The sequence below is a fragment of the Amphiura filiformis genome, chromosome 8 (assembly GCF_039555335.1).
Source record: "Amphiura filiformis chromosome 8, Afil_fr2py, whole genome shotgun sequence".
Lineage (NCBI taxonomy): Eukaryota > Metazoa > Echinodermata > Ophiuroidea > Amphilepidida > Amphiuridae > Amphiura > Amphiura filiformis.
The window spans coordinates 56,426,376-56,454,360 of NC_092635.1; the positions used below are offsets into that span (position 1 = coordinate 56,426,376).

The 27,985-nt window shown below is 37.5% G+C and overlaps 1 protein-coding gene across 1 annotated transcript; it reads right to left on the reverse strand.

Annotated features, from left to right (window-relative positions):
- Positions 1-6,904: 6,904 nt before the first annotated feature.
- Positions 6,905-26,601, reverse strand: LOC140158398 (probable E3 ubiquitin-protein ligase makorin-1). The gene is made up of 7 exons (XM_072181491.1): positions 26,533-26,601; positions 21,291-21,416; positions 17,964-18,367; positions 16,213-16,511; positions 15,289-15,503; positions 12,945-13,055; positions 6,905-12,174 (listed from the first exon to the last, which is right to left on the reverse strand). Exons 1-7 carry the CDS (start codon positions 26,589-26,591, stop codon positions 11,511-11,513), a joined length of 1,878 nt encoding a protein of 625 aa, XP_072037592.1. The 5' UTR covers positions 26,592-26,601; the 3' UTR covers positions 6,905-11,510.
- Positions 26,602-27,985: the final 1,384 nt, after the last annotated feature.

The window sequence follows — 27,985 nt, forward strand, 5'->3', positions numbered from 1 at the left end:
TGAGGTGAACCAAACTATAGCATACAAGTGATAATCTTGTGCAAAAACCCTTGAGTACGCCAGCTAACATATTTATGCTTTTAAGCAGTTTTCTATCTACTTATCAAATGTAGTCTCACACTGCTCGATTATGCATATTAATTATGCATATTAATTACCTGCAATATTCCCAATGACTATACTTAATATTGATTGGTCAAGAAAATAGCATAAATACATAAATTAGTGTTGCTCAGTGTGACATTTGGAAGTAAGAATGATGTTATATAATTATTTAATGATTGCAATGAATAAAATGCTTCCCGGTACATACATAGGTGTGTGTGTGGGGGGATGTGCACATGCACCATTGGAATAAACAAGTGGCCCGCACCCTTTCTACAAATTAAGCCCATAATTTTTAAGTACGCAAATAATGTCCTTTTGTTAACATGCTTGCCAAATATATTTTGCATATTATGTGCATTATCACAATTTGGCAAATCACACATATATCTTTTGTACTATTGGGTAGTGAATCCACTGCAGACCTGTATCTGTGCAGGTCTAGTCCAGGGATGCACAACTTGTTTTCCCTAAAGCCTGTTCCAGCTTCAGATTTGAGATAATGTATCATTTTCCACAAAAGCCTTCTCAATAAGATCAAAATTCTGTGGCTTTATGAAATCATGAGACGTATAGAAATCCATGACTTTTGTCATGGAAAATGTATATATTAAAAAAATGTAGATCAATCATGACGGCTTTACAAGAGCAATATCCATATTTGGGCATGTTCAAGCCTCCGCCACAAATTAACCTTCAGGCTGGATCTAACCAACAGACCATTATGTTGAACATACTTAGTCTAGTATCGTTATACACAAATGACCCTAATATTTTCACTGCTTCAACAAGGCTAGTCCTATATCAATATCCAAAGCATCTTTACAAATATCACAAACTCTTTACAATAAACAAAGTATGTATAGAGTGGGAGTGAGATCTGTACTGACCTGCTATTAGTCACACCTATTCTACTAGTTACGTTAACAATATTGTTAAGTCTTGAGTGAAAGCTTATACACGTTGTATTAAATAGTCTGGTGGCAAGTTAATGTGATGTACGTACACTATTTATATTATATTATCAAATTACATGCTTTATCATAAATATTTATCATTCTTTGCACAAATATCACTTTTGATTTGTATAATGGTTCACAAAATAAAAAAGGTTTGATATTGTTATTCATCAGTATACAAATATTGTCTATGAGCATGATGTCAAAATATAGTCACAAGGTGAAAGATGTATTGTTCCATTTCACTCGCCAGCAAGGTAAGAGATGGATAGTTCCATTCCACTTGCAGGCAAGGTGGGAGATGGATTGTTCCATTCCACTCGCAGGCATGGTGAGAGGTGGATTGTTCCATTCCACAAGCAGGCAAGGTGGGAGATGGATTGTTCCATTCCACTCGCAGGCATGGTGAGAGGTGGATTGTTCCATTCCACTCGCAGGCAAGGTGAGAGGTGGATTGTTCCATTCCACAAGCAGGCAAGGTGAGAGGTGGATTGTTCCATTCCACTTGCGGGTAAGGTGAGAGATGGATTGTTCCATTCCACTTGTGGGTAAGGTGAGAAATGGATTGTTCCATTCCACTAGCGGGTAAGGTGAGAGATGGATTGTTCCATTACACTTGTGGGTAAGGTGAGAAATGGATTGTTCCATTCCACTTGCGGGCAAGGTGGGAGATGGATCGTTCTATTCCACGAGCTGGACAAGTGAACAGTACAGATTCTTTCACCTCATGATTAGATTTCAACATGACACAAATATTTAAGACAGTTAATATTTGTTTTATATCACTCATACAAGGATTCAATAACATTTCAAGTTCATCTTTACCACACAACACCAAGTTCTGCAGTGACTTGATTCATTTTATCAAAATTTACCCGTAACTTAAATCAGCGAGTCCACGAGGTGATGCACAAAAAAATTCCACTAAGCGCAGTATCTTCCCTCCATGTACACAATGCGCATGATGCGGAGGCTCATTACATATGCATGACATAAGCGTAGTTGGGATGGTAAAAAATATCAAATATCAAATGGCGGTAGTTGAATATCAAAATGGTAATCAACCAATGAAATGTCTAGAATTTATGTTTGAGTGATATAATGAAAACCTCTTGATCTACCAATCAGTATGTCGTTAGTGTTAATTATTGCAGACTATCTAATTAGTGTACAATGAGTAAACAATCTACATTAACAAACAGTAAAGTAATATCACCAGTGAAAGTTACAATGATATCAGCCCTTTGAGTCTCAACTTTTTCCATGGCAAGCGTAACTTTGTCTATCAACTTGTGAAATATTTGATAGCAAAAGATTTCCATTTGTGCCCGAGGCCCTTATTTGTGTGACCTCAATTTACAAATCTGGATGTGACCAATTGGCACATTGATATGTCCATACACCCCTTGCATGGCCATGGATATAATTTAACTCTTGTGGAAACTTTGTAGTACAAATTCTGATTTATACATTTCTATGGTCTGTTATAATAATAATTAAGCGCTTGTAAAAATGTAACTAATCATATTACCATAAATGGGAGGTTTTGGTATATTTTGAGTTATAATTGTCTTAATGTGGTAGTTACAGGCAAGAAGAAGTTATTTGTAATTGAGTACAAGTTACTCATAGACATACAGTTTGATTGTTACATTGCTAGTAGACTTGGTGTGAGTCTTATAGCAAGACATTTACTGCATGTCACACATGCATTGCTGGTAGACTTGGGGTGAGTCTAATAGCAAGACAGTCTTGGACCGCTAATGCATGTCACACATACACTACTGCTAGTACATTTGGAAGATATGGTTTGAGTCTAGCAGGATAGTCTTAGACACTTCATGTATGGCACAAAAGCCCTACACCTATTTGCAAAGACATTTCACACTGCCCCATTTAGCACAGTTTACGGCGTAAACCTAAACTCGGGTTCAGATTCACTAATGGAATCGCACCATCATCACATCAGCACCTCATCCGCCGATCAATCATGCAACGCATGCGTGTCCTAGTTCTTTTGATCGGTCGGCCAGTGCGAAAGGTCTTTGCAAAAGTGCAGCCATTTCACCAGATTATTCCTGAAAAAAAATCAACATTCAAAATTTCTAATATAGAATACATATCTAACAGGTGAAATTTCTAGTAAATATATATTATGGCAAGAGTATGTTAAACAGGATGTTGATTCTCTAATATTGTTTTCTGAGTAACCAATCAAAATGCAGCTTAAATCCTATGGGCAATACCGTCTTTCTTACAGTGCCTCTGAATGGCTCATTATATGATATACTCATCTGAGTTACCAATCAAATTACAGCTTTAATCCCATGGACAATACTGTCTTTCTTACAATGCCTCTGAATGGTTAATTACATGATATACTCCTCTGAGTAACCAATCAAACTTAAGCTTTAATTACTCTTGGCACTAATCCTCTTCATCCCTACCAGGCTGACCATTCTTACAATATCTCTGATTGGCTCAATACATTACATAGCCCTCTCTATAACCAATCAAAATAGTTCTAAGAGAGATGTAGTGCCCAAAGGGTTAAAAGATATGCATGCTAATGAAATTGGTTGGGAGAGGGGGGATTATCAACAAAACTGATATTTTTATCTATATTCAACAAGCAATTTTTGTTGTTGAAATTTATGGATTGCACATTGCACATCAAGGCACCATGAAATGAAATTGATTGGAGATTTTACAGAGTAAAAGCAAATATGTTACACTAGCACAGGGCTTCCCAAACTCGAGGTCGTGACTCAAATGTGGGGTCGCGAGCACTTCTTCAGGGGCTCGCAGAACTTGATTGAAAAGAAAAAAAATGTAGAAAAATAAAATAAAAGAATAATGCGTAGTTAAAAACAAGGAGCAGTTCACCTCCTCAGAGAGGAATTTACATCTACATTCCTGCAGCTTTTTTTTATCTCTCATCACCATAAAAGTCAGGGACTACCTTTAGAGCAGAGCGAGAGCAATCGCTCTCCTTAAATCTGATACAGGAGAGTGATTTTTATCTCTCCTTAGTTGGCCATTCTCTCATTTCATTCTATTGTAAATGCTCTAAACAGCTCTCCTTCAAGGTTCCAGAAAACTATGCTCTCCTGCCTGCAAATTCCAAAAGACAGTCCCTGCAAAGTACAGGGCACCATACTAGTTTTGATAAGAAACAAAACATTTGTATTATGATGCATGTTGTGACATACTTTTCTAATTAAATTTAGGCCGCAGGGACAAAACATTTTGGGAAGCCCTGCACTAGGAGGAGCATGTGGACTATCACTGTGCATAAAACGATTGGTATTCTATCTTAATAGATTGTCAGGGACCAAAATTATGTACTTCTGACATTCATTTTTCAGCAATAAGTGGTAATCTTCGCGAGGGTTTTATTTTCACTGATTTCCATCCGCGAAATAAACACCTCGCAAATATGTGTAATTAATGAATTGCAAGTATAGGCAAAACTGTGCAATCAAGAAAATAACAATCGCCAAAATGTCTCTCACTCCAAATCGCGAAAATAAATACGCGAAAATTACCACTTATACAGTACTTCAATTCACCTTGAGTCTGGTAGTGATGTCGGTGCGTTTACGCAGTTGCGCCGCAAGCATGCCAACAAACCACTCGTTATATGTGTATTATGCTCTGCATTAAGTTTTAATATGCGCCATTCAATACTGCACCCAGCGATACACACACCTATGTCACTACCAAAGTCAAGGTCAAAGAAAGTATCAATTTGAAGCATTGGGCTATTCCAGTTAACATGCATACACCCCAATGGAAGACATGACCACAGGGAGTATGAATTTCAAATTGGGGCACCTGAATGGGCGACTCCATTTGAAATTCACACTCCCTGTGTGGGCGATTAAGGTCATGTCTTCAACAGGGGGTGTATATATATTGTATTTCAACAGATAATTTCAAACTACTAATTTTAAAAGCCCACAAAAACATTTTTGACCCGTATGGAGAGTTTAATGTGAAGATGTTTGAAAATGCAGAAAAAAACAAATCACATAATTGTTCAAAACTGTAAAATGGCAAAGTTAACATGTAAACATCACACATGTATGTCAATCCCTATCCCAGGATTTATAGGAAGTAGGAATAGGTAGCCTACAATCCTATCCATGTGATAATTTGCTTTGCCCTTTGTCTCAAACATGTTATTTTTTTAATCTGCCAAAAATTACTCTGCAGTGTCATCTCAGTACTTAATATAGTTAATAGAAACAAAAGTGACTATTTTTTGATATATTTCTCTATAATTACTTTGCTTAAAAAATAATTTGATAAACATAATATATAATGCTATAAACAAAGACAGTTGGAATGCAGGTACTAACAAAAATGTATTGTAATAATATAATACTATACAATCTACCCATAAAAATACAATAACGTGTTACTACGGTAACAGCCTACAACTAACAATGATAAATAATGTTTTATAAACTGTATAAATATATTATCTAAGTTGTATATACTCCACATTGACAAAATTGGCCTTGTGCAATTCTCCCCAGGACATTTTGGGTTATAATTTATTTTACACGAGATTTGGGGTTTACAACCACAAAGCCTAATAAATGTATTTACATATGGCTTCATGGGAGTATTTATTTGGTGTTTGAGCTACATCCGTTGTTGGATGCCATAAAGTATATGTTCCTTTTAAAGTTTTTTTTGTGTGAAACTGACTTTAAGATGCATCGTAACTTATTATTTTAATATTGCAACTTATGAGGTGTTCAACTCTTTGTGAATGGGCTTTATGTCACATGACTTAAAGGAAAGTACAGTTGACATCAGAGATCAATGAATGTCCGCCGCAGGACAGAATAAGTAACATGTAAATCACATTGGAAGTAATTCATTGATAAATCATTAGTGCAGTGACCTTCAGTCTTATTCCACCTTTGTTAAAATAAGCACTGTATTTACTATGTGATAAGTTCAATTAATATTTTGGTTAATTTGGTTACTTTCTCCTGGTTTGGACAACAATACTAAAGCCTTTTAAGGTCTCTGGACTGTGCCCGGCGACCTAAACTTTGACCTGCAGTCCAGAAGAGCACCAATGATGCTACGCAAACAGTTTCTTCTCTCATGACGTGTCTCTTATTTGGATTGTGTTAATATGGAGTATAACTACATGTTTTCTACAGTTATCAGGAGTTAAAAATAAGCTTAGCGGTTACACTCTTCTATTCTATATGACCTAATAAAGGATATACACAGTAGACTAACTAGATCATAGGACATGCACTCTTTTTGTATAAAGATATAACAAAATGACATCAATATATAGAACAAACAAGAAAACTGCTTGCAATCTATCAGTAGTAGTGTAGGGAAGACAAAATATCATATTGTTTATACTAAGGAACTTAAATTTCTGTTTATTTGTTGCACAGAGTGGCAAGATATATGTAGTACCACCCGCTTTAGTTCTTGGAAAAGATGATACATGATGCAACGTGATGCGATATGGCTGGCTTGGTTGGTCTGCGAATATGTGTAATACCCAATCACAATCCCATGTCAGAGATGCCAGCGACTTGCCCAAAAAAATTCTGGAAATAATACAGTACAGACAATTGCGAGCCATAGGGGGCGTAGTGACCGGAGCGGCAGCGCCTCACGGCCGGGGGTCCCTTTTAGATACAAAATTGTAAATTTCCCCAAAATTGTTTTAAAATCAAACACAAATGATTGTAGCACGTTTCTCTAGGTCCAGGGATACTCCAAATCCAACCCCCCAAATTTTTTTTTTTTTTTCAATAAAAAATTTGGGAAACTGTCATCTCTGCTACGTCTACACAGTACAAGCGCTAAATCGACTACACAATGCAAATGAATGTTGAAGGGTGTAAACTTTAATATGTTATGTACTGTCCCTTCTCATTCAGGGTGCCTTTGTTGTTCGGTTAAAATGGCAGCAGTGTCAATGCGCTATTCCAGATGAAATCATTCACCCCCTTTGGAAGACATTTCCTTGACCTTCCACACAGTCAGTGTGAATTTCAAATGGGTTACCTGAATGGGCGACTCTGTTTGAAATCTACAGCCCCAGCATAGGAAATTAAGGTCATGTCTTCAATAGGGGATGTATGGATTTATATCGGGATAGCCCAATATACATGCTACATTACTCTAGTCTCTTTTCCAACATGGCAGTTACGCAAGTGCTATAACATTTTTAGAATGTCGTACATGTCTTGTTTTTCATTTGCACTTGCATTCTCCTCAAATGCACTTATAAACTAGGTATAGACCACTTGACATGTGACGTCATTGCCCAGCAGTATGCGCGCGAATTATGGCAATTTCCATTGTTCTTTGCCCTGCAGGTGTGCGTACCCATTGTAGTTTGCTCAGGGCATGTGCATTTTAAATCGCCCACCACATTTCATATAGTACAAGAAATGCCATTGAACAGTGTAGCGGTTCATTCAAGCATATCGATAGACCAGTCCCTCGCCTTTATTGATAAACGATGATGTCAAGTGGTCTATACTTTCCACCATCTAAGTTCCTTAGCATAGACTGAATTGAAATAAACACGATACAATGTAGAACTCTGCTCATCCTCAAGTAATACTGTTGTGATATATGCCATCGCCTGTGCACAGGTATGGTCATATGGTATTGTCAAATAATATGAATAAATTAAACTTTTTCATGACAACAGAGTTCCAAACTGTATCCCACTTCTTATCTAGGTACATAGACCATAAGAAATTATTCTAAACTGACCAAGCATAGAAAACAATGATAATTCAAGTAATTGCTATCATCTAGGTGTATTAATTAAAGAAACGCTTCTGATAGCAGACGAATTCTCCATGTTGAGTGCAGCGATACCTTATTGCTGGTCTTTGCACATAAGATATTCATTTATGCACTCAAAATAATGAATTCTTTAACCCCCTGAGCACTACCTGCCGATCTAACATTGCCTCTGATTGGTCAATTACATGATATCTTCACTTTAATCACCAATCAGAATGGAGCTTTGCAAATAATTCACCTCAATTTTTTTGTGTGGTGAAATTATTCTAACAACGTTGCTGATTGGGCCAATTGATAATGAAAACTTCTTTTTGGCCAATCAGCAGGTAGTTCTCATGGGGTTAAGTTGAGTAATGCTGCTTCTGCTTTCAACAGTGCCTACTTTTAGTAGATACCTACTGAAGAAATTATCATACAAAAATACAAGACTATATAAAATGCAGCATGGGGTTAATTTATTAGTAATGAAAAAACAGAAATGTGACCTTCGAATGAGACGTTCATAACGTAGAACATAGAGAACCACCCTTTGGCAGATGAATCGCCAAGTCCTCTAGACCCACCCTTTGGCAAAATGGGTCGCCAAGTCCAAAACTAGACCTACCCTTTGGCAAAATGGGTCGCCAAGTCCAAAACTTGACCCACCCTTTGGCAGAATGGGCCACCAAGTCCAAAACTAGCACCACCCTTTGGCAGATGGGTCGCCAAGTCCAAAACTACACCCACCCTTTGGCAAAATGGGCTGCCAAAACTTGCCCAACATTTTATTTACAAATACAAGTTCTACTACAAAATACTCTTTGCAAGAAACCACTGACTTACTATGTATGCAGTTGGAATCATACTCTGAGAATTGCTTTCTTGGTAACTGTGACCCTCCGAGTGGCTCAAAAGTTGTGAACATGATACATGCACCGTGTAGCGCTGCATCTATCAATCTTGTATATGGTACAACTCTCCTCTCTCAAGTACAAATAAATTATCTGTACGTAAGTAACACAGCAGATAGATGCTGTTTGACTTGGGAAGAAAGTGTTTGGAACCAGTGTAATCCAGAGTAAAAATACAGTGCCTATTTAGCTACGTAAAAGTGACACAAAAAAAATAAATAAATGTAGATATTACTCCGACATAAAATGCTCTATCTGCCAACTATTAGCAAAGCAAATGCTGCATTGTTATATAAGACGGCAGACAGTGCTCTATGGATGTCACACGACTGAAGATAAGTATCAAATCTGTTTTTCCCGTCTACACACAAGTTCCAACACTGTTTTATATTTCAATCTTGCGCCACTTGATTTTTTGAATTTTTTTTTTTGATGACAGCAACATTTATGACATACATTCTACTATGGCAGGGAAACTGTATTAGCAGGTGAAGGCACAAAATTAAATCAACAGCCCAGAGAAGAAAATAAATTAAAAGCTGCCATATGCAAGTACATACACAGCACAATGTAGAAGATTCACTAAGGTACTATTGAAATGTCACATAAATGACAAAGAGAAAGGCATATGGCAGCAATTCTGTAGAAAACATTTAGCCACTGGGCTTAAATTTGTCAAACATATATATTATTATTATAGCTATTAATAGTTGTCCATTTTTAGAATTTCTATAACTGGCTTTTTCTTTTACACAAGGCAGCCATTATTGGCTACTTGCTTTTTGGTTACACCATTGATTTGTTTGTATTATAAGATCTCCATTGGAAGGGAATTGCACTTTGTTTACTGCTGTATTTGGTGAACACAAATATGTGCATCAGTGTTTACATGTGCGTAGCATGTGTGTTCATTCTCCGTCCACAAAAGTACGGAAGTGATACAATGTATTCACAATGACCTTTCTTTGTCATCTGTGTCAGGGTTTCATGAGCACTTATCGATATGGGTGGAAGGATTGCTGCCCATAATAAGACGGGGAACAGCTAGAACTCATAATCCCCAATCACATACATGTGCATGATAATGAGTAATATGTGCACCAGAATCGAGATCTTTGATTGCAACTTTGGGAATAGACACTATCAATCTGACATTAGATATTGCATCATCGTATAGACCACTTGACATGTGACGTCATTACCCGGGAGTATGCACACAAATTATGGCAATTTCCATCGTTCTTTGCCCTGCAGTGTACGTACGCATCGTAGCTTGCTTAGGGCAAGTGCATTTTAAATCGCCCACCACATTTCATAGTACAAGAAAGCCATTGAACAGTGTAACGATTCGTTCAAGCATATCGATAGACCAGTCCCTCCCCTTTGTTGATAAACAATGATGTCAAGTGGTCTATACCGATGATGCAAAACACCTGTTTGCATCTTTACAATAATGCCAAATAGATTGTGATTCAGTGACAATCCATGATCGTTACATCTAACTTGGTGCTAACTGCTAAACCAAGTCTGCATGATATGATACTCCCCCTCAATGGAGATCCCAACCACAACAAACTAATGCTGCGTATACGTCATCACCTTCACACCTCGGCTTGCTGCTTCTTTCCTTTGGTATATGTTAATTGCATGATGGTTGACCCATTCTGTCTTTTGCTTACCGATAATGGTTCACCCACCCCGTCCTAATTTACCAAGCCATCCTGTTGCGCATAACACATTTGTTTATGTGAGCCTGTACATAGATGTGGCTTGTAAAAGAATGGAGCAAATGAAACAAAATGGGTCATCAATCCAACACCAGTTTCTCGTTGCGCTATACATAGATGCGACTTCAAACAGAATGGAGCCAAACAGACAGAATGGGTCAACAAACCCATGTCAGTTTCTCCTTGCAACTTGAAAGAGAACAATGTATATCTGATAAAACCAGTTTCTGCTTCAAGTTGTCCTCTCCTTCAAAATCCTGTTGGACACAAATACCATACGGTAATAGTTCTTCTTTTCATGCATTTTCAACAGGACTTTACCTCCACCGGTGTATAATTTGTTCCATATTACTCAGGAATTTTTGCAAATATTTTCCCTGCTGAATCTGGCTTGCTTACCTTTAAACTCATTCCCTTTAGTTACATACAAGAACATTCTTCCCTTAACATACATCCACAGCTTAGTAGATTTAATAACATCTGAACAGAGTTGAACTTTATTCAGAGATATATTTTTTGATGTGCACCATTCAGCATTTCACCATATCTACACAATTGCCACTTCAACAAACACTTAAATTTGCTCCCCAAAGGTGGGAGATAACCTTTTCTATGTTACAATAACGATTTCTTACAGTACATCTATTACTTGTAACATTCGTCTACTTTGATGTGCTAAATAGGATCAAAAGTACAATATCAATTCATAAAATTGGACTTAAACACCATTTTTGAAGCACACCATCCACCAGTTCTCAAAAGACAAAATAAACAGTACAAGTCATGCATAAAAGAGGGAGTTCAAACCAATTATACACCATGACAATATACTAGGCACTAATTCTCTTGATCAAGTGGTAATAATGCTTCATACAGCACAAACTGCGGGCAACCTGCCAATGTAATACATATAAAGCAGGTCTTAAGTACAAACCTCATCATAGAACATTTGCAAATATAAGCATCGAACTACACACCTACTTTGAATTTATTTACCTGGATGATCCACCAAGTTTTCAGCAAAATTCGTCCGACAAGCAATCTTCAAATTCGTCCTCTTCGGCCTCATTTGTCTCGCCTTTCACCTCTGGTGGCGCTTCTTTACTGTTGCTCTTCTCGTTGCCTATGGCGGCATCTTCTTTCTCTCTTTCTCCTGCACCTGTAGTGACTTCTCTTGCTTCTGCTTGCGCCGCAGCTTGACCTTCTCCTTCGCTCTCATCATCGCCATCATTCTCATCTCCTTCTTCCTGTCGTTGAGTTGTATCGTTCGTTTTTTCTTGACCACTGTTAGCTTGACCGCTAGGTGCTACCCAATTAGACGCAGGCTCTCCGCTGGCGTTATCGCTATCCTCCGACCGGTTACCATAGAAGTCGAAATAATCGCTCCATAGGTCGTCTTCAAAATCGCTATAATAGTCAAATTCATCAGACCAGTCGTAGTATAAGAACCAATCGTCTTCGTCGTCGCTACTCCAATCGAGTAGTCTATTGTCACGTTCCTCAAAGAAATCCCAGAGCTGTAACGCACGGAAAGTGCGTAATTTGCCATCGGCGTTGTTGTATTTGCGTACTTTAGAACGGTCCTCCTTTGAGCCATCTTGATAGGCATGGAGATAAAAGCATTCTGCTCCAAATGGACAGTTGCCGCGCCCTTGATCAAAATACTTGCATGGTTTGATACTAAAAATTAAAAAAAACAGTCATTGAAAACAGACATTAAATACTGAATAGTTTTCCTTTTCAGAAATTTGTATTTCTGTCAATAATTGTAAGCAAAAGTTATCAAGTGAAATTCAAAGTGAATATAACTGATACTGGTAAAATACCAAATTAAGACATTTATAATATAAGTCAAAATATGAAGGTCATAAAAAATGTTCGACCTCCATGTTGAGTGTGTAGGACCCCTAGTCTTATCAGCTTCAAGATCAATGATTTTTTAAATTGGGAGGACTTTTTCAATTGGGAGGACTTTTAGTTATTGATTGTGAAGCTGATAAGACTGCCAGGATTCACAAAGCCTTACGATTGATCTTACAATTGATTTACCACACATAGTCCCATATTAGTTCAATTACAAGATTGATCGTAATTCTTTGTGAAACGGGCCCAAGGTGGCTCAAAGAAGCCATTTGGATCCGCAGAAAAGGACATGACACTCTAAACAAGAACGAAGGGCCTACAAACTCAACAACATCTTTGACCAACTCATCACGCCCCCAATGACAGTTCCTGTTGCCCATAAAACGAAACAGTCAGATGTGATGAGTTGCCAGTCTGATGAAACCACTAGTGTAACTAAAATGTGAGTAAAAAAAATCATCATTTTTCACAGGAATTGTTCAAAATGAACAAAATCCGCTTTAAACATGTCTGCAATGCACTGATAAGAGAGACAGACAGACAAGACACCCAGACAGACAGAGACAGAGAAGAGTACTCAACATTACCTTAGGGCTTGTTTATATTTTTCCACAATCTTGGTCTTTTCATCTGAATCTTCTACCCAGAAATCACTGGGTGTGACAAAATGGGACGCTACACGGCAAGTTGGACATCCTCTATGGAGTAGAAAGACACAATTGCATGGTTACGTAATAATGCCTGAAACAATACACTTTCCCCTAGATGTTAATCCTTTGGATATTATTAGATTGTTGCAGTTAATTAAGATAGACCCACTGTTCTTTTTTGCTCAATCATGCCATCTACAGGGTGTCCCAGAAGGATCTATACCATTTTGAAAAAAATATTAAAAATATACAATCAACAGTGTATCTAATTTTAATATGTGCAATACAATGACACACATGTCACCTTCTAATTTTGTGACTTTCAAGTTTCATTCAAAAAAGTTTATTGGTTTTGGTGTGACATTGATATTATTGAAAATGGACGAAAACTGGATGTGTGTAGTTTACAGCACAAAGATCTCATATTACACATGGTTGCTTTATCACCATCGTCCAACTGTACTGTGCAATATATTGGAGAAATTATACATTCTTTTGTAGGAAATACATCAAATTTGGCACAGATGCAGAGCTTACAATGCTGAATAATTCTTCATATGGGATTAAGGGGGTGCTACACCCCTGGCCAATTTTGTGCCTATTTTTGCATTTTTCTCAAAAATTATAATGCATTGGTGACAAGTAAGATATGTATATTATAGGGGCAAGAACTACAACTACCGCACTGAAAATTCAGCAACTCAAGGCAAGTAGTTATTGATTTATTAATCAAAAATTGCTTTTTCCCTCATTTTTGACTGTAACTCCACAACTGTTGTCTGTGTTGAAATAAAATTTCCAGTGCAGTAGTTGTAGTCCTTGCCCTATAATATATATGTGTGCAAAAGTTCGTTCCGCCCTAATGTCCGGTTTGCTCCAAGCATATCATCACTATAGTTAGAGCCCCATCAGCTTTTGCCCTCAGGATTACTTGCTATGAATGTTCTTAAGGCATGCATGGTGTAAAAATTCTCCAGGCATTTTGCATTTCTTATAGTGTGGGCAGACGTGTGTTTTGAGGAATTTAGATAACCACAAACCTCAGAGAATTTAAAGATGGCGTCCCAAAAAATCCGAGAGTGGCTTGTTCAAGAAGAGTGAAATGTGCTAGAGAATGGATGAAGAAAAGTCTTAACCCAATAGAGATATTGTGGTCTATTCTAAAAGAAAGGTTTTTGTGAAACTCCTTATTGTAAAATCATAACACAATTTACAGATCTCGAGTCCAGAATGTATGGCCAAGCCTAGACAAGAATAAGGAACTTTTTGTGCCATTAGTGGGCCATGAAGGTTTTGAAGGTGATCATGGTGATTGACCACCAAGGATACTATGACTTCAAATAAATTGGTTTAACATCTATATTAATGTAACAAAATAACAAATAACAAAATATAGCCTACACTTTATTGTTTGAGTTTGATTTTAAATACATTAAAGATGCTTTGGGGTGGGGGCGGAACGAACTTATTGCACACGGTATACATATCTTACTTGTCACCAATGCGCTATAATTTTTGAGAAAAATGCAAAAATAGGCACAGAATTGGACAGGGGTGTAGTACCCCCTTAAGTGAAACATTTGAATACACAGAGAATGAAACAATGGTACTGTCTTTTATCATAGGTAGGTTAACTGTATGATACATACTTTGGCAAATGAATGTACTTTCCTCTTATTGCCATCACAGTTTACATTCTTTTACCATGTAAGGGTCATTGAAAAAAGTTAACCTCAACCATGGCAAGAAGCACTATGTGTTGTAAGTAGACTATACATCTATCTAGGCACTGGAGGAAAACATAATTTTGGAAGCCAAAAACCACACTTCCATTTTCCAAAAACCGCAAAGAAACACAATTTCCTGAAAAAAAAGAGTAAGAATTTATAGACCCTATATTTACTTGTTATTCAATGTTGGAACTGGTTGAGTAATACTGCTCCTAAAAAAAGTTCAACGTTCTTTAAGGTTTTTCTTTTCAAAGCTGGATAAAGTTGTAAATCTTATTTACCTTTGCTTCTATTGATCAGCTAGCAATGCATGCTAATTCAATGGTCCCTGGCTGTTCAATAGAAGCAAAAGTAATTAAAACAGACAACTTTATCCAGCTTTGAAAAAATAATAATTTAGGAGCAGTGTTTCTCCAGTTCCAGTTCCTTGAATTTTTGTTAGAAAAAATGCAATTGCACCCAAAATTCTCAATTGCAGCCGTGAATACTGCGATCACATTTTCCTCTGGTTCCGACATCTATCTATTACCATATTACGGTCGATTTCCTACCTGACAACTTTCTTCTCATATTGCTTAGCACTGCGCCATTTACGTATACACGCCAGGCAGTAAGGATGGTTACAATTGGACAATAGGCCAAATTTGCGGTCTTTTGGAGACGACTTCTCAAGGATGACCTCCATACAGATGCCACATGCTACGTCCTTACTGCGTTGGAAGGCAAAGGCCACTTGCATATTCTTCTCGTGTTCGGCCATGCATTGCTGTGGACAGACGAGAGGCAATTGGTACACTGGTTATGATGCATTGTAAGTTACGACACATTATAATATCCTTGTCATAAAGAGCATGCCATTCATGGAGTTTTACAGACTTTACTGCATGTATCTAATGGTATTGATATACATCGTAAATGGGATTTATAACTAGAACCTATCGTAAAATTTATTTAAAGATTGACAATTTCCAACACTCTAAATAGATGTACATAAATCCCACGTACATGATCGCTGTCACTCAATTTTGAGACTATCGCAACAAAATTATTTATGATCCAGTAGTACATGAAAGTATGTTTTACAAAAATATTATCTCAGCTTTTAACAAACTTACTTGGATATACAGTAAATAAGTTAAAATTTTGCTTCAAAGTTTGCTAAAGTACAGAAGCCGCCATCTTTAATTCACTACTTCCAGGGTCACAATGCAATGTGGGAAATCTCCCAGTAATGCATTGCGCGGTACTATAATGAAAGACAGAGCCAACCTGCACAGTAAAGCATTATCTGTCTAGTTGTCAGAATTTCAGACGCGAACTAGTCTTTTTATCTCTGTCTTTCATTATAGGAGATTTTGCTCTATCACAGGCACATCGTTGGAAGCGTTAAAAAAATTGCATTGTGATACTGAAAATTACATTTTGATATCATCATCAATCGCGATATCACACATACGTATCGTACATGTACTTACTGCTCTGTGTTCCTTGTTCTGTTTCTTGTCCGTTGGATGCAGACAGTACTCCCCACATAGATCACACGCGTTGCCATGGAGATACATACAGTTGGCACCATATCTGCATTTACCTTGGACATTGAATGGACACAAACTATTCTGTTTCTTTGCCTCTGGGACAGGGTTCTGTTGTACTTGTTGCTCAGGGGGTGGGGGCTTGTGTACTATTGGTGGAGGGGGAATCGAGGGTGCTGTACTCACAGGTGGCGGTTCAACTCCTCCCATTTGAGCAACAGATAAATATGATGATGGTGGAACTGCAGCAAAATAAAAACAAGAGAAACTTTGTACCTAAACATTATTTTGGCATGTATAAGCTGGACATACTATTTGCTATGTCCATGCTGGGATATATTTCTGACTCTTATAGCCCTTGCTATACTTGACTTCAAGCTGACTTAGATCAATTGTCAAGTCTACTCAACTGTTATTTTGTAAGAATCAAACGATCCCAGCAAAGCTTCTCTGTAAAGAATCGCACTTGATTCTTATAATTTGCAGCAAACTTCTAATCTAAGCCTGCTATGTAAACTGACATGAGACTCCAGTTGAATGGGTAATTACTAGATGCACCGTAAACCAGGACACGTACTTGTTTTAAGTTTTCATAATCAATCAAATTGACATTGAAGTCGTTTAATTGCATACATGCAGAAATTAGACTACATCTCAAACACGCCTAGAATGAGAACCCACAGGTTTAGTCTCGGGCACAGACTGCATGTGGCCAGCCCTCGAATTAACCCACGGCACCCATGGCAATTTGCCGTGGGTGCCCAACCCCACTGCCGTAATGCCCTAAAAATATGTCCTTTACCCAAGGCAGTCACTTGCTGTGCCCTCTAATGAAGTTGCCGTCGGTGCCCCAGCCCTGCCCCTTCATTATAAAACCATCTATCTATGTTTGTGTGTGTTTTTTTCACTTTGGAGAAATTGCCTTGGTGCCCGTCTCAAATTTTCAACAGTTGCCATGATGCCCTCTTGAAATATTACAAACTGCTGTGCTGCCTTGCCTTTTCAGTGAAAATCCAAGGCAATTATCAACTTGCCCTAAAAAAGTTGCCGTGCCCCTTAAGATCCTTAATTCGAGGGCTGCATGTGGCTCATTGCGAACATTCAGTCTAGAGTAGACCCTTGAAGGATCTAGTTGCTTTGTGGTTGGCTATGTTAATATTATTCAAAATTGATCAAAACATGGAGGTGTGGTAATCAGTCGTTCACAACTGGTCAATAACATTGTGGTGAGGTGATCAGATGTGTAATGACGAGATCAGATGTGCAATGACCAGACCGTTTGGCACCAAATTGCATGCGTAACAAACATATATAGGTTTTCAGCCGAAAAGCTGGAAATGTTGTTTACTGCTAAATTGCAGGCATTTTTTAGGAATTACAGAAAGTGGTTGTGAAGAAGACTACCACAGGTTAAGACTCTGAAACGTTATGTGTTACTCAGTCAGGCCTGGAAATAATTCGGAATCCAGGAAGCTTATTCCAGGGAAATTTTGGAATTTGGAGGGAAATTTTGGAATTTGGAGGGAAATATTGCTTCATGTTAGAAATACATTTGAATTATGGAAAAGTTTGCTGAACTTGCTTATCTTCCTGAGAAATTAACATTAGCCTTGGGGTTACTCATTGTGTGGATAATAAAAGTACCGTACTCATTTTGTATCATTTTTCTTAATCATTGTCACTCATTCTCTTACCTGGATTTTGAAATGGTTGACCTGGATTTTGATACGGTTGACCTGGCACAAATGCTGCTGCATTAACATAATCCTGCATGTGTATCTGATTCATCTGACTGGTAACCGCTGCCATCATGTGTGGCGCCACCGTAAACGGACCACCCATTGGCATCGGCATCGACATCGGCATACTGACCACCGGGCCACCCATGATTGGTCCTCCCATCATTGCTTTCTGTAGAGGAACCATTCTCCCCGGCATAGCCCCTGGAGGTGGCGGCAATGGCTGACTGATGGGTCTGTGTTGTGCTGCACTGATGAGTTGTGGTGCAGGGACTATCTGGATGATTTGGGGCTGCTGATTCTGTGGCTGCGGAGACATTGGAGGCATGGACACTGGATCAGGTCTCTTGTGGTCAAATCTGTCAACAGGGAATGCAAGAAAAAATAGAAAAATGCCATGTTTGAGACAATGCAATGTAGTAAAAGGTGCAACTATCTTAAACACATGTTTGGAAGGTTTATAAAAAAGAATTATTCAATTATCATCTGGTACTGTATTGTTTGTAAGAAACGTGTACGCGCTATTTGAACCAATCAGAGGTGCATAGCAACAACAGGACTGATCGATTGTAAGCTTTAGGTGATTCCTTGTAAAATTGTAGGATTTAATTGGATTAAAATTATAAATACTTATGTATACTTATTTCAATTGAAGTGTTTAAGAATGAGAATAAAGGTATTGTTTTTAGCCACTGTCGTGTATCTATCGTCTCATATAACACGCGACATCATTATTTTTGGCGTAAAACAACTCGGCTTTGCTTCGTTGTTTTACTTAAAATAATATTGTCGCCTGTGTTATATGAGATGATAGATACACTCCAGCGGCTAAAAACAATACCTTTATTCTCTAAGTATAGGCCTAATTCGAGTTCAGAAACAGAGCAGTGACTGGGCACATTTTTTTATACATTTTTTTAATGTAATTAGATCCCATTTAAGCTGTACATGAAAGCTGTATATTGTTTACATGAGATGTACATTGTATTAAAACTGTTCAGTCTAAGTAGTGACTCAGGTCACATGACTATGATCATGATGATTGAGGTCACATGACTCGGTCATGAATCATCAAGGCAAAAGTAATACACAGCTTTCCTTGATCCTTGACAGAGCAAGCACAACTGAAGGTTACTATTATCTAGAAAACATATGGTAGTATGGAGTCATGTTCTTTCAGGGACAAAAACCATAAGATCAACAAAGCCCTATCTACTTCACTTCAAGAAATTGAAAAATACAAACTTCTTTAAGGTGGTACTACATTTGTACACCCCTTGATAAATTTGTGACTATTTTTGCATTTTTCTAAAAAAATAATATCACACTGGTAACAAAAGTTATGTACATGTATATTATAGGGCAATGAATCCAGTTACTACACTGGAATTTCAGTGACTCAAGACAAGCGGTACATTATTTATGATAAGAAAAGAGGTACCGCTAGAATGTACCTCATTTCTAACCACTTGTCTTGATGAATCACTTAAATTTCAGTGAAGTAATTGATTCCTTGTTTCTATATATACATATTCTTTGTTACCAGTGTGTAATTATTTTTTGAGAAAAATGCAAATTTTATCAGGGGGTGTAGTACCACCTTAAGCTTTCAAGAACATTTAGCACTTAAGGGGTACTACACCCTGTGGTAAATTTGTGACTATTTTGCATTTTTCTCAAAAAATAATAACACACTGGTAACAAAAGTTATGTATATTATTGGGGCAAGGAATCCAATTACTTCATTAACAAATGGCAAATGAGTTTCAATATTTCCAAATGTAAAACACTTAGAGTCACCACAAAGCGTCATCCAATTGTGTGTACTTATAGTATGGGAAATGAAATTCTTGAAGGTGTGACGCATCATGCATACTTAGGCGTCGAAATATCTCATAATTTAAAATGGTCGCTGCATATCAACAATATTGTCGCCAAGGCGAACAGAGCCCTATGGTTTATACGTAGAAATTTACACCGTTGTCCCAAGTCCATCAAACAACAAATGTACATGGCTCTTGTTCGTCCTCATTTAGAATTTGCCTGCGCTGTATGGGATCCATATACAACATCTGATATCCAAAAAATAGAAATGGTGCAGCGCAGAGCAGCTAGGTTTGTGGTTAGTAACTATAAAAGAACCGAAGGTACCGTAACTAGCATTCTAAATGAGTTACATTGGCCCACACTACAAGAACGCCGAAAAAATATCCGTCTTGCAACTATGTATAAAATTCAATCAGAAGATATAGCAATTCCAATTCCTGATTATATTCACAGGCAAACCGTCACAAGCACCAGACAATATCATCCTCTGAAGTTCCGGTCCATGAGAGTATCATCAAATGTGTACAAATACAGTTTTTTTTCCAAATACCATATCAGAATGGAATAACCTCCCATCATCTGCTCTAGAGTCTTGTAGTATTCAATACTTCAAAACTGCACTATGTAATAATGTAATGTAACTTAATATTTAATCTGTATTCTCGTAAAAGTATTTGTGTTTTCATCGTAGGCCATTTTTCTTCTCAATTAGATGTCGCTTTTGCGATTTTATTGAGTATTTGTTTAGATTTAGATTCACTGAAATTTCAGTGACTCAAGACAAGCGGTTCAGTATATATGATAGGAAACGAGGTACATCCTAGCGGTACCTTATTTATTATCATAAATAACAAACCGCTTGACTTGGGTCACTGAAATTCCAGTGTAGTAATTGGATTCCTTGCCCCTATATAATATACATACCGATAACTTTTGTTACCACTGTGTTATTAGTTTTTGAGAAAAATGCAACAAAAAGACACAAATTTATCGAAGGGTGTAGTACCCCCTTAACCGTGTCTTATTGACAGAACACATTACATGCAAATGAGAAGCAAGCATAAAGTGCATATACACAGAAGTCAAAGTTTGCCAGGTGCATTGGTGACATAATGCAGAGGTACCCTATTTAGTCCTTCAAGAATGACACACAAATATGACAAGTCTGGACTCTTCAAAACTCTTCAAACATACTTGGGCCTCATAAAAAATTGCTTTGATTGGCGTAACCCGACCGACCCTAAAAGTAGGCCTGACCCTGACTTTTTCTGCAAAAAAAATATAAATAAATAAAAAAATAATCAAATTAAATTTTAAAAAAAAAGAAGAAAAAAAGTTCAAAGGCCTTTAACAAATACAATTTACAGCTTCAAAGTAAAAAAAAAAATCCCTACCTACCTACTCTTAATTTTTTTTATGTTACGCCAATCAAACAATTTTTTTTTACGGCCTTACCTGCATTCATCCCCGTATCGGCACTTCCCCTTCATGTAGAACTTGCACATAACTGGTGGCGTGCTGGTCTTATCATGAGCATATGGACAATTGTCTCCAGATTTACACAGTCCATACAGATAATACCTGCAAAAAAACCAATAACGGTCATTAATTTAAAGTGAACACTTGAGCTGAGCTCTCTTAAGTCGGGACTCTTATCTCCTTTGAGCTGTCCCCCTCTGAACTGGTTGTTTATACAGGTGACTATGGCCAGTGTGTATTCAGGAGGGTGGACTCTTATCTCCTTTGAGCTTTCCCCCTCTGATCTGGCCCTTTACACAGGTGACTATAGCCAGGGTGTATCCAGGGGGCTGGACTCTTATCTCCTTTGAGCTTCCCCTCTGAACTGGTTGTTTATACAGGTAACTATGGCCAAGGTGTATCCAGGGAACCGGCCTATCTTCCCTCTCTAAAAAAATTGCAAAATTTGACCAAGTTGTCAATATTTTGAATCATCATGGGTGTCACCTGACATGTCTCATAGAAACTTGTGCACATGCATTTTAGATGATGCTGATTCCATCTACATCTATACTATGGTAGTCTGTAAGAGTGAATAAAATGTTAGACAAAATATTAGAACAAATTTGGAGTGAAAGGTTGCTGAATTCAGCAAATTTTGACTAAAAATCAGTTATTTTTGGGTTGACTTGGGCTAGAAGAGTTGGGTGACTAAGTCGCCAATAGTCTTTAGTCGCGACTATTACTGGTAGTCGCGACTACGACTATTGAAAACCAAAAGTCGTCAAACACAACTATATTTAAATGTTACAAAATCATGTTAAAAGCGCCAGATATCCGCACCAAAACCAACCAAATACTTACATATAAACTGTGAAAATGTGATAAAAACGTTAGTCATTGTCTTACCAATAGTAACACTATACAAACAAATAATCACAAAAGTTCATAAATCATCATTAAATTGGTCTTGTTGACTTGTTATTGTAAATTTGCACCAAACTTTCACCCGATTTTTTCGTCCAATTCTGACCACAGATAGTCGCGACTATTATAGTCGTGACTATTTGCTGCCGACTAGTCAACTAGGAAAAAAGTGACATTCGCCCAACTCTAACTTGGCCTCATTTGGCAAATAGAATCATTGGAACATGTGGATATTACAGAAGACATCTTTTTTACAAAATAAAGTACCGGTAATAAAACTGGAAGTCTAAAGAGGACGGAACATATTGTAAATCACACTCTATATTTGTTTAGTGTGCATCGGACAACACGTTGACGCCAATATGCTTAACCCGAACTGGGACTGGGAAATGAGCGTGCAGAGGTCAAAGGCTATTCAACGAATATCATCTTCATAATGAAGAGTAAAGTTCGGGTCAGCTTTAATAAATGTATGTATTGTAAATGCTGCCAGCTTACGCTGCTTCTCAAAAGCCGAAAATAATGCACAATATCGGGTGTTTCTATCATGCAATATTTGAACACGAACGTTTTCAAGATTTTGTACTTGTTGGACATTGGATTTGAAGGAGTCCACAAATTGTTTGAAACCATAAATATGTGTGATTAGTGCGTTAAAGCAAACCCTTGGAGCAGTGTAATTCCAGGCCAACTCACCAAAGGGCGAGTTTGGGTATTGATAGATAGATATGATCAGTGAGAAATGAAAAACCAGAAAATATGAGCCTGGAATTAATAAGGCGTCATTAAAATTACGCAATATCGTATATCATATATGTCGTTGTCAAAAATGCAAGTTTGGGGAGATTTTTTGGCACGCTGAAAGGGGGGGGGGGGGTTTTGGCAAGTCAAGGGCAAAGATTTTTTGGTGTGATGAAAGTGGGGAACAAGCAAGTTTTGGTAAACTGTTTTGAGAATTCCCCACTTGGGAGTACAAATAATTATTGCACACTCCCTTAGCACGCCTGAATGACTTCATATCAGTATCATTTATCACAATTCACTATTGTTCGTGTGGGAAAATACAATTGCGAGTGAATTGTATTGTGTGTTGCACTCATCGTCATCGATGCATGCAAACATTTGGGAGGGTTCTGAGTTAGCAAAACTGACCAGCAACTTCATGGGATAATTTACTTGGTGCTGGAAAGGCACCTACATGTACATGTACATATATGTACATGTAGTCAATATTGCTTGATTGCCAAAATTTGGATAATTTACCACATTGAGCTGCGCTTGTAATGTTTCTAAACTAATTGCAGGGAAGGTCTACATTATCTCTGAGGTAAGATGGATGAACTTTACTTTTGATGAGCACTGCAACTTAGCATTTCTTTATTTGTGCAGCAGACATACATCAATGTATGTTACAATCCCTCCGATTCTGAAGCAGGGGTCGGATTCTTGTGTGTCTGTGTGTCCTGGACCCCTTACTTTTTGTATTGGACCCCTTAAATTTAAAGTTGAAACTGACCGACGGCGACGGGTCAGATCAAAACTTCATGGACCCCTTCAAATTTTACGATGCACAGAAGTTTTTATCATTTAAATTCTTTGCCGAGTTGCTCATAAATTTTTTTTTCACTGTCGATACAAAAAAGGTACCAATTAGACACAGAAAACCTAAGAAATCTTCTGAATAGAGCGTTCAAAAATCATGAAAATAATCGGTCAATACAATGACAATGCAATAACAATAACATCAACATTGGCAAGTTATCATATATTCCTAGTTGTGCATGGAGACCCCTTCTCACTGACAGTAAATTCTGGCTACATGCTGACTTTTCCCATTCAATTTATATAGCATGTGATTAATTCGCTGTTCTTAATTTGGCTCCAGAACAGGCCTGGTTGGTACAAATGCTTTTGACCTCAAATTAAAGGAGGATTTTGTGATCCTAGCATCCTCTTTTATGACATTTTTCAGTACATATCCTATCCATGAAAAACGCTTATTCCCAAACTTTCAGTTGAGTCCAAGGTCTTATATCCAGCCATGCGTCCACCCGTCTTTAAGACGGGCTAATCTAATTTTAGACGGGTGGATTTAATGGATTTTACAGATGTGATAGGTCTAAAACAGATGATTTTAAGGTTATATGAACTTGAGACTAATTCATAGTGACATGTACATGTAAAGGCCAAATCAGGACATATTTGACCCCAGTGCCCCTTCCATGGGTATAGACAAGTTGTTTTATATTTGAGGGTCAAATTTTGGTATCTGCTTTGACGGGCGGTTTCTGATTTCTGGCTAAGACTCTAGTTGAGTCCGATTTTACGTTTGCAAGTTATTATGCATGATTAAATTGTGTATTACACTGTACTGCATAGGCCAGTGTTGTAATTTCGTTCTGGTACACAATGAACAAAATTCGAATTTGACAATAAACGAATTGGTCTGCAAGAAATTTTGGTACAACATTATGTATAGCGGCTATAGCCAGAGGTTTCCAGTGGTATAAAATCTCAACTTTTTTTGAAAAAAAAGGGGGGGGGGATGATAAGAAAGTATACATGCGCCTTTACACTGCGTACACGCTTAGTACACTACATGGACGCAACACGGATGTTCCAGTTTGACCAAGAAATACTTATTTTTAAGTACTGTATACATGTCTAGTAATCAGCATTCGAATTAAGAATTTTTTTGAGGTTGTCCACCGGACAACCTCAAAAAATTGTTTGGTTGTCCGAAAATATTTTTGGTTGTCCGAAATTTATATGAACTTTTTTGTGCCGTAAAAAATTAAGTTGCAAGTTTAAAACATACACTGCCGCCAGTATTCACATGTCACACACCTTTCCTAAACTCACCTTGTTGCTATTATAAAATATCAAATATATCCAAGAAAATTCATAAATAAATACAGGTTTATTTATCATCAATAAATTCATATTTGTGCCAGATTTTATGCTTAAAAGCATCAGAATTCATTCTTTTCAAGAAGTCAAAAGACGTAAACATCTCCATTGATAAAGTATCTCATTATTTATTCATGAGCTCATTGGGTTTTTCCCGGATGACAAAATGGGTATTTTGAAACTAATATTTTCTATGCATGTCAGGGTATAGCTGCAGGGGGTCTTGAAGCTTAAAAGCTGTGATGTCAGAGACTGGTGTCAGAGGTCAGGTCACTCTGGTCAGGTCATGAGGTTTTACCATGATGTGCTAGCTAGCTCGTGTACCGCGACCGTGCACCGATTGATACTGCACACCTGCTAAGGCCAAGGTTTATGATGTTTATAAAATACTTGCTACAAATTTATGTGAAAACAACATTTTTTGTCATGATTTCTTCTGAACATTTCAAGATATATGCAGTGCATTTTATGTTAAGCTTACTCTGTAACATTGGTACACATTTTTATGGTTGTCCCTCGGACAACTGCCGTCAGCATTTTGGGTTGTCCGACGTTCATAACTTCATTGTGGTTGTCCCGGACAACCAGACAACCACTTATTTCGAACGCTGCTAGTAATGCAAGATGGGACTCTAAATTGTCTGGCGACACATTTTCTTTTTTAGATCTTGTTGTTTAGATCTTACTTAGTACGTACCGGTACGGTATACTATCTGTTGTACTACAGTCATGCAGTCTACTTACACAACTAGAATCTAGATCAATTCAAGATGATTGACATTTTCCCAAAAATATACACCAATTTCATTTTTGTGTACGTGCATTTATTGGACTTTGTATTTAAATAATAAGCAATGCCAATGGATGATTAATACTAATATTTCTACATTTAATTTGTAAGAAGGATGTGTCAAAACATTTAGCATTGTTTGCATGTACCTCACTCCCATTCTCCCTCACTGACCTTGCCCGGCCCTGCCTGTAAATGGCATGTATGCATGTCATGCCTGCAGCAGCCCTGACATTGGCATTGCTGTGCGAGCGGATTGAAATTGAAATCTAAAATTCCAAAACAGACAGCTGTTTAAAATATTTTGCATTGATGAACACTGGTGACAACGACACTCAGAGCAGATTTATAGACTAAATGTTTGAAATTTACTCTATGAAATCCGTAAATAAAATCAAGAAGTTGCACAAATAAGTTAAAAATTCCGTGACCAAAACATACGACGATTCCGTAGTGTTACCAAGTGGCATTTTAATGACCTTGCGTCATTTTATCGCCATGTTCAAACCAATTTTCCACACAAACGCAAGTAAATTTAGCAATTTCATTTCATCTCACAATAAAAAACCTTATTGTCTTACAAAAAAATCTATCATATCAAGAATCGTATACCTGCAAGTGACATTTTTACGCCAATCCTGGAAGGAGGATCGTGCGCCTGATGCAGCCATCTTGTGACATTGCCAGCCCATAAAGATATCCACAATGCAGTGCGCGACCCACCCAGATTGATAAAATTAGTGCAGGGATCATCTGATCATATCAATAACAAAAAAGTTTTGACAGGTGCGAAATCGGAACCCCAGGAGCGGAACGCTCTTGAAATTCGCAAACAAAAGTTTCAACATTTCGATAATAGGCTTAACATTCCACTGTATTAATTGAGCCACTCAGGTGGAAATACTGATATACATGTATTAGGCTTTCAAAAATATTAAAGTTGACTTGCCCTTTAGGGTCGGTCGAAATTCCTTCTTTTTTTTCTTTTTTTGTTGTTGCAATTTCTGCAAAATATGACGTGACGCCTAATACTTTGCATAGAGAATTTGAGAGAAATAGAGATAGTATGGGCTTTAAAATGACCAAAAAATGAAATGTACGCGTCTTCAGGCGTGTGTTTATCGAAAATACTGGAAATGTGATTCAAATCAATGCAGGAAACACGACTGAACACAATTTCCATCCATCTCTGATTTCCATCCAAACAGCGTGACTGTGTTTACGCTGCCAAAATTAACGAAACAAATGCAGAATAGAGTCAGAATTTTGTAGCCTAATTGACGATTTTATGCGTTTACTTTTATACCGCAGTTTAACATATATAATTAATATTATAAACCAAAATATGACATTTCCTTTATAGTCAATTTTTTTTTTAAAAGCGACTGTGTTTTTTCAGATTTTTGGGTCGGTCGATAAGGGCACGTCAACTTTTAAGCCTTATTTGGGAATTCTGGCCGTGGTCGAGTGTATCAATGTATGCCTATGATTATTCTCCACTTTTCGGGGTTTTTTTTGGTTTTTTGGCGTTAGGCCTATAGGCCTATTTGAAAAATGGATAGGCCTACACTTGTATGAGCCCTGGGGTAATGAGCAGATTTTATACTTTATATATAGGCCTACTGCCGGGGCCTACTGCAGCCTAAAATGTAAATCATTTTGATAAAACCTGATAGGCCTACTTGTTACGTATATCACTGATTGTTCAATATTTATATCTAAGCAAATTATGAATATAGCATAAAAGTTCATCTGCCTATAACATCTTCTCTGGCCTATAGACGTAGGATTTTAAACTTTTGATCTCTTGACAAGATAAGACGTAGCCAGCGGGGATGGGGGCAGACCAGAGGGGGGGGGGGCAGACGAAAAACGAATGTGAGTGCTCTCTGACAAAAAACAAAGATCCTTATTTTTAGGATCTTTGCAAAAAAATGAAAGAGAAAATAGTCTGGAAGCAAAGGAAAAGAAAAGGCCGGCAAAATTCACCCCGACCATGGGCAAAAATAGTGTAAAATACAAAGCTTTTGCGCGCTGCTCGCATACTGTCCCAAAAACGTCATTT

What these genes read in the sequence shown, in the direction of transcription:
- LOC140158398 (XM_072181491.1), bottom strand. Translation starts at nt 26,591, where the DNA reads ATGGCTGCATCAGGCGCACGATCCTCCTTCCAGGATTGGCGTAAAAAT. An exon ending in CGTAAAAATGTCACTTGCAG is followed by an intron (nt 21,417 to 26,532) that starts GTATACGATTCT and finishes GTTTTTTTGCAG; the next exon opens with GTATTATCTGTATGGACTGT. An exon ending in TATGAGAAGAAAGTTGTCAG is followed by an intron (nt 13,056 to 15,288) that starts GTAGGAAATCGA and finishes TCTACTCCATAG; the next exon opens with AGGATGTCCAACTTGCCGTG.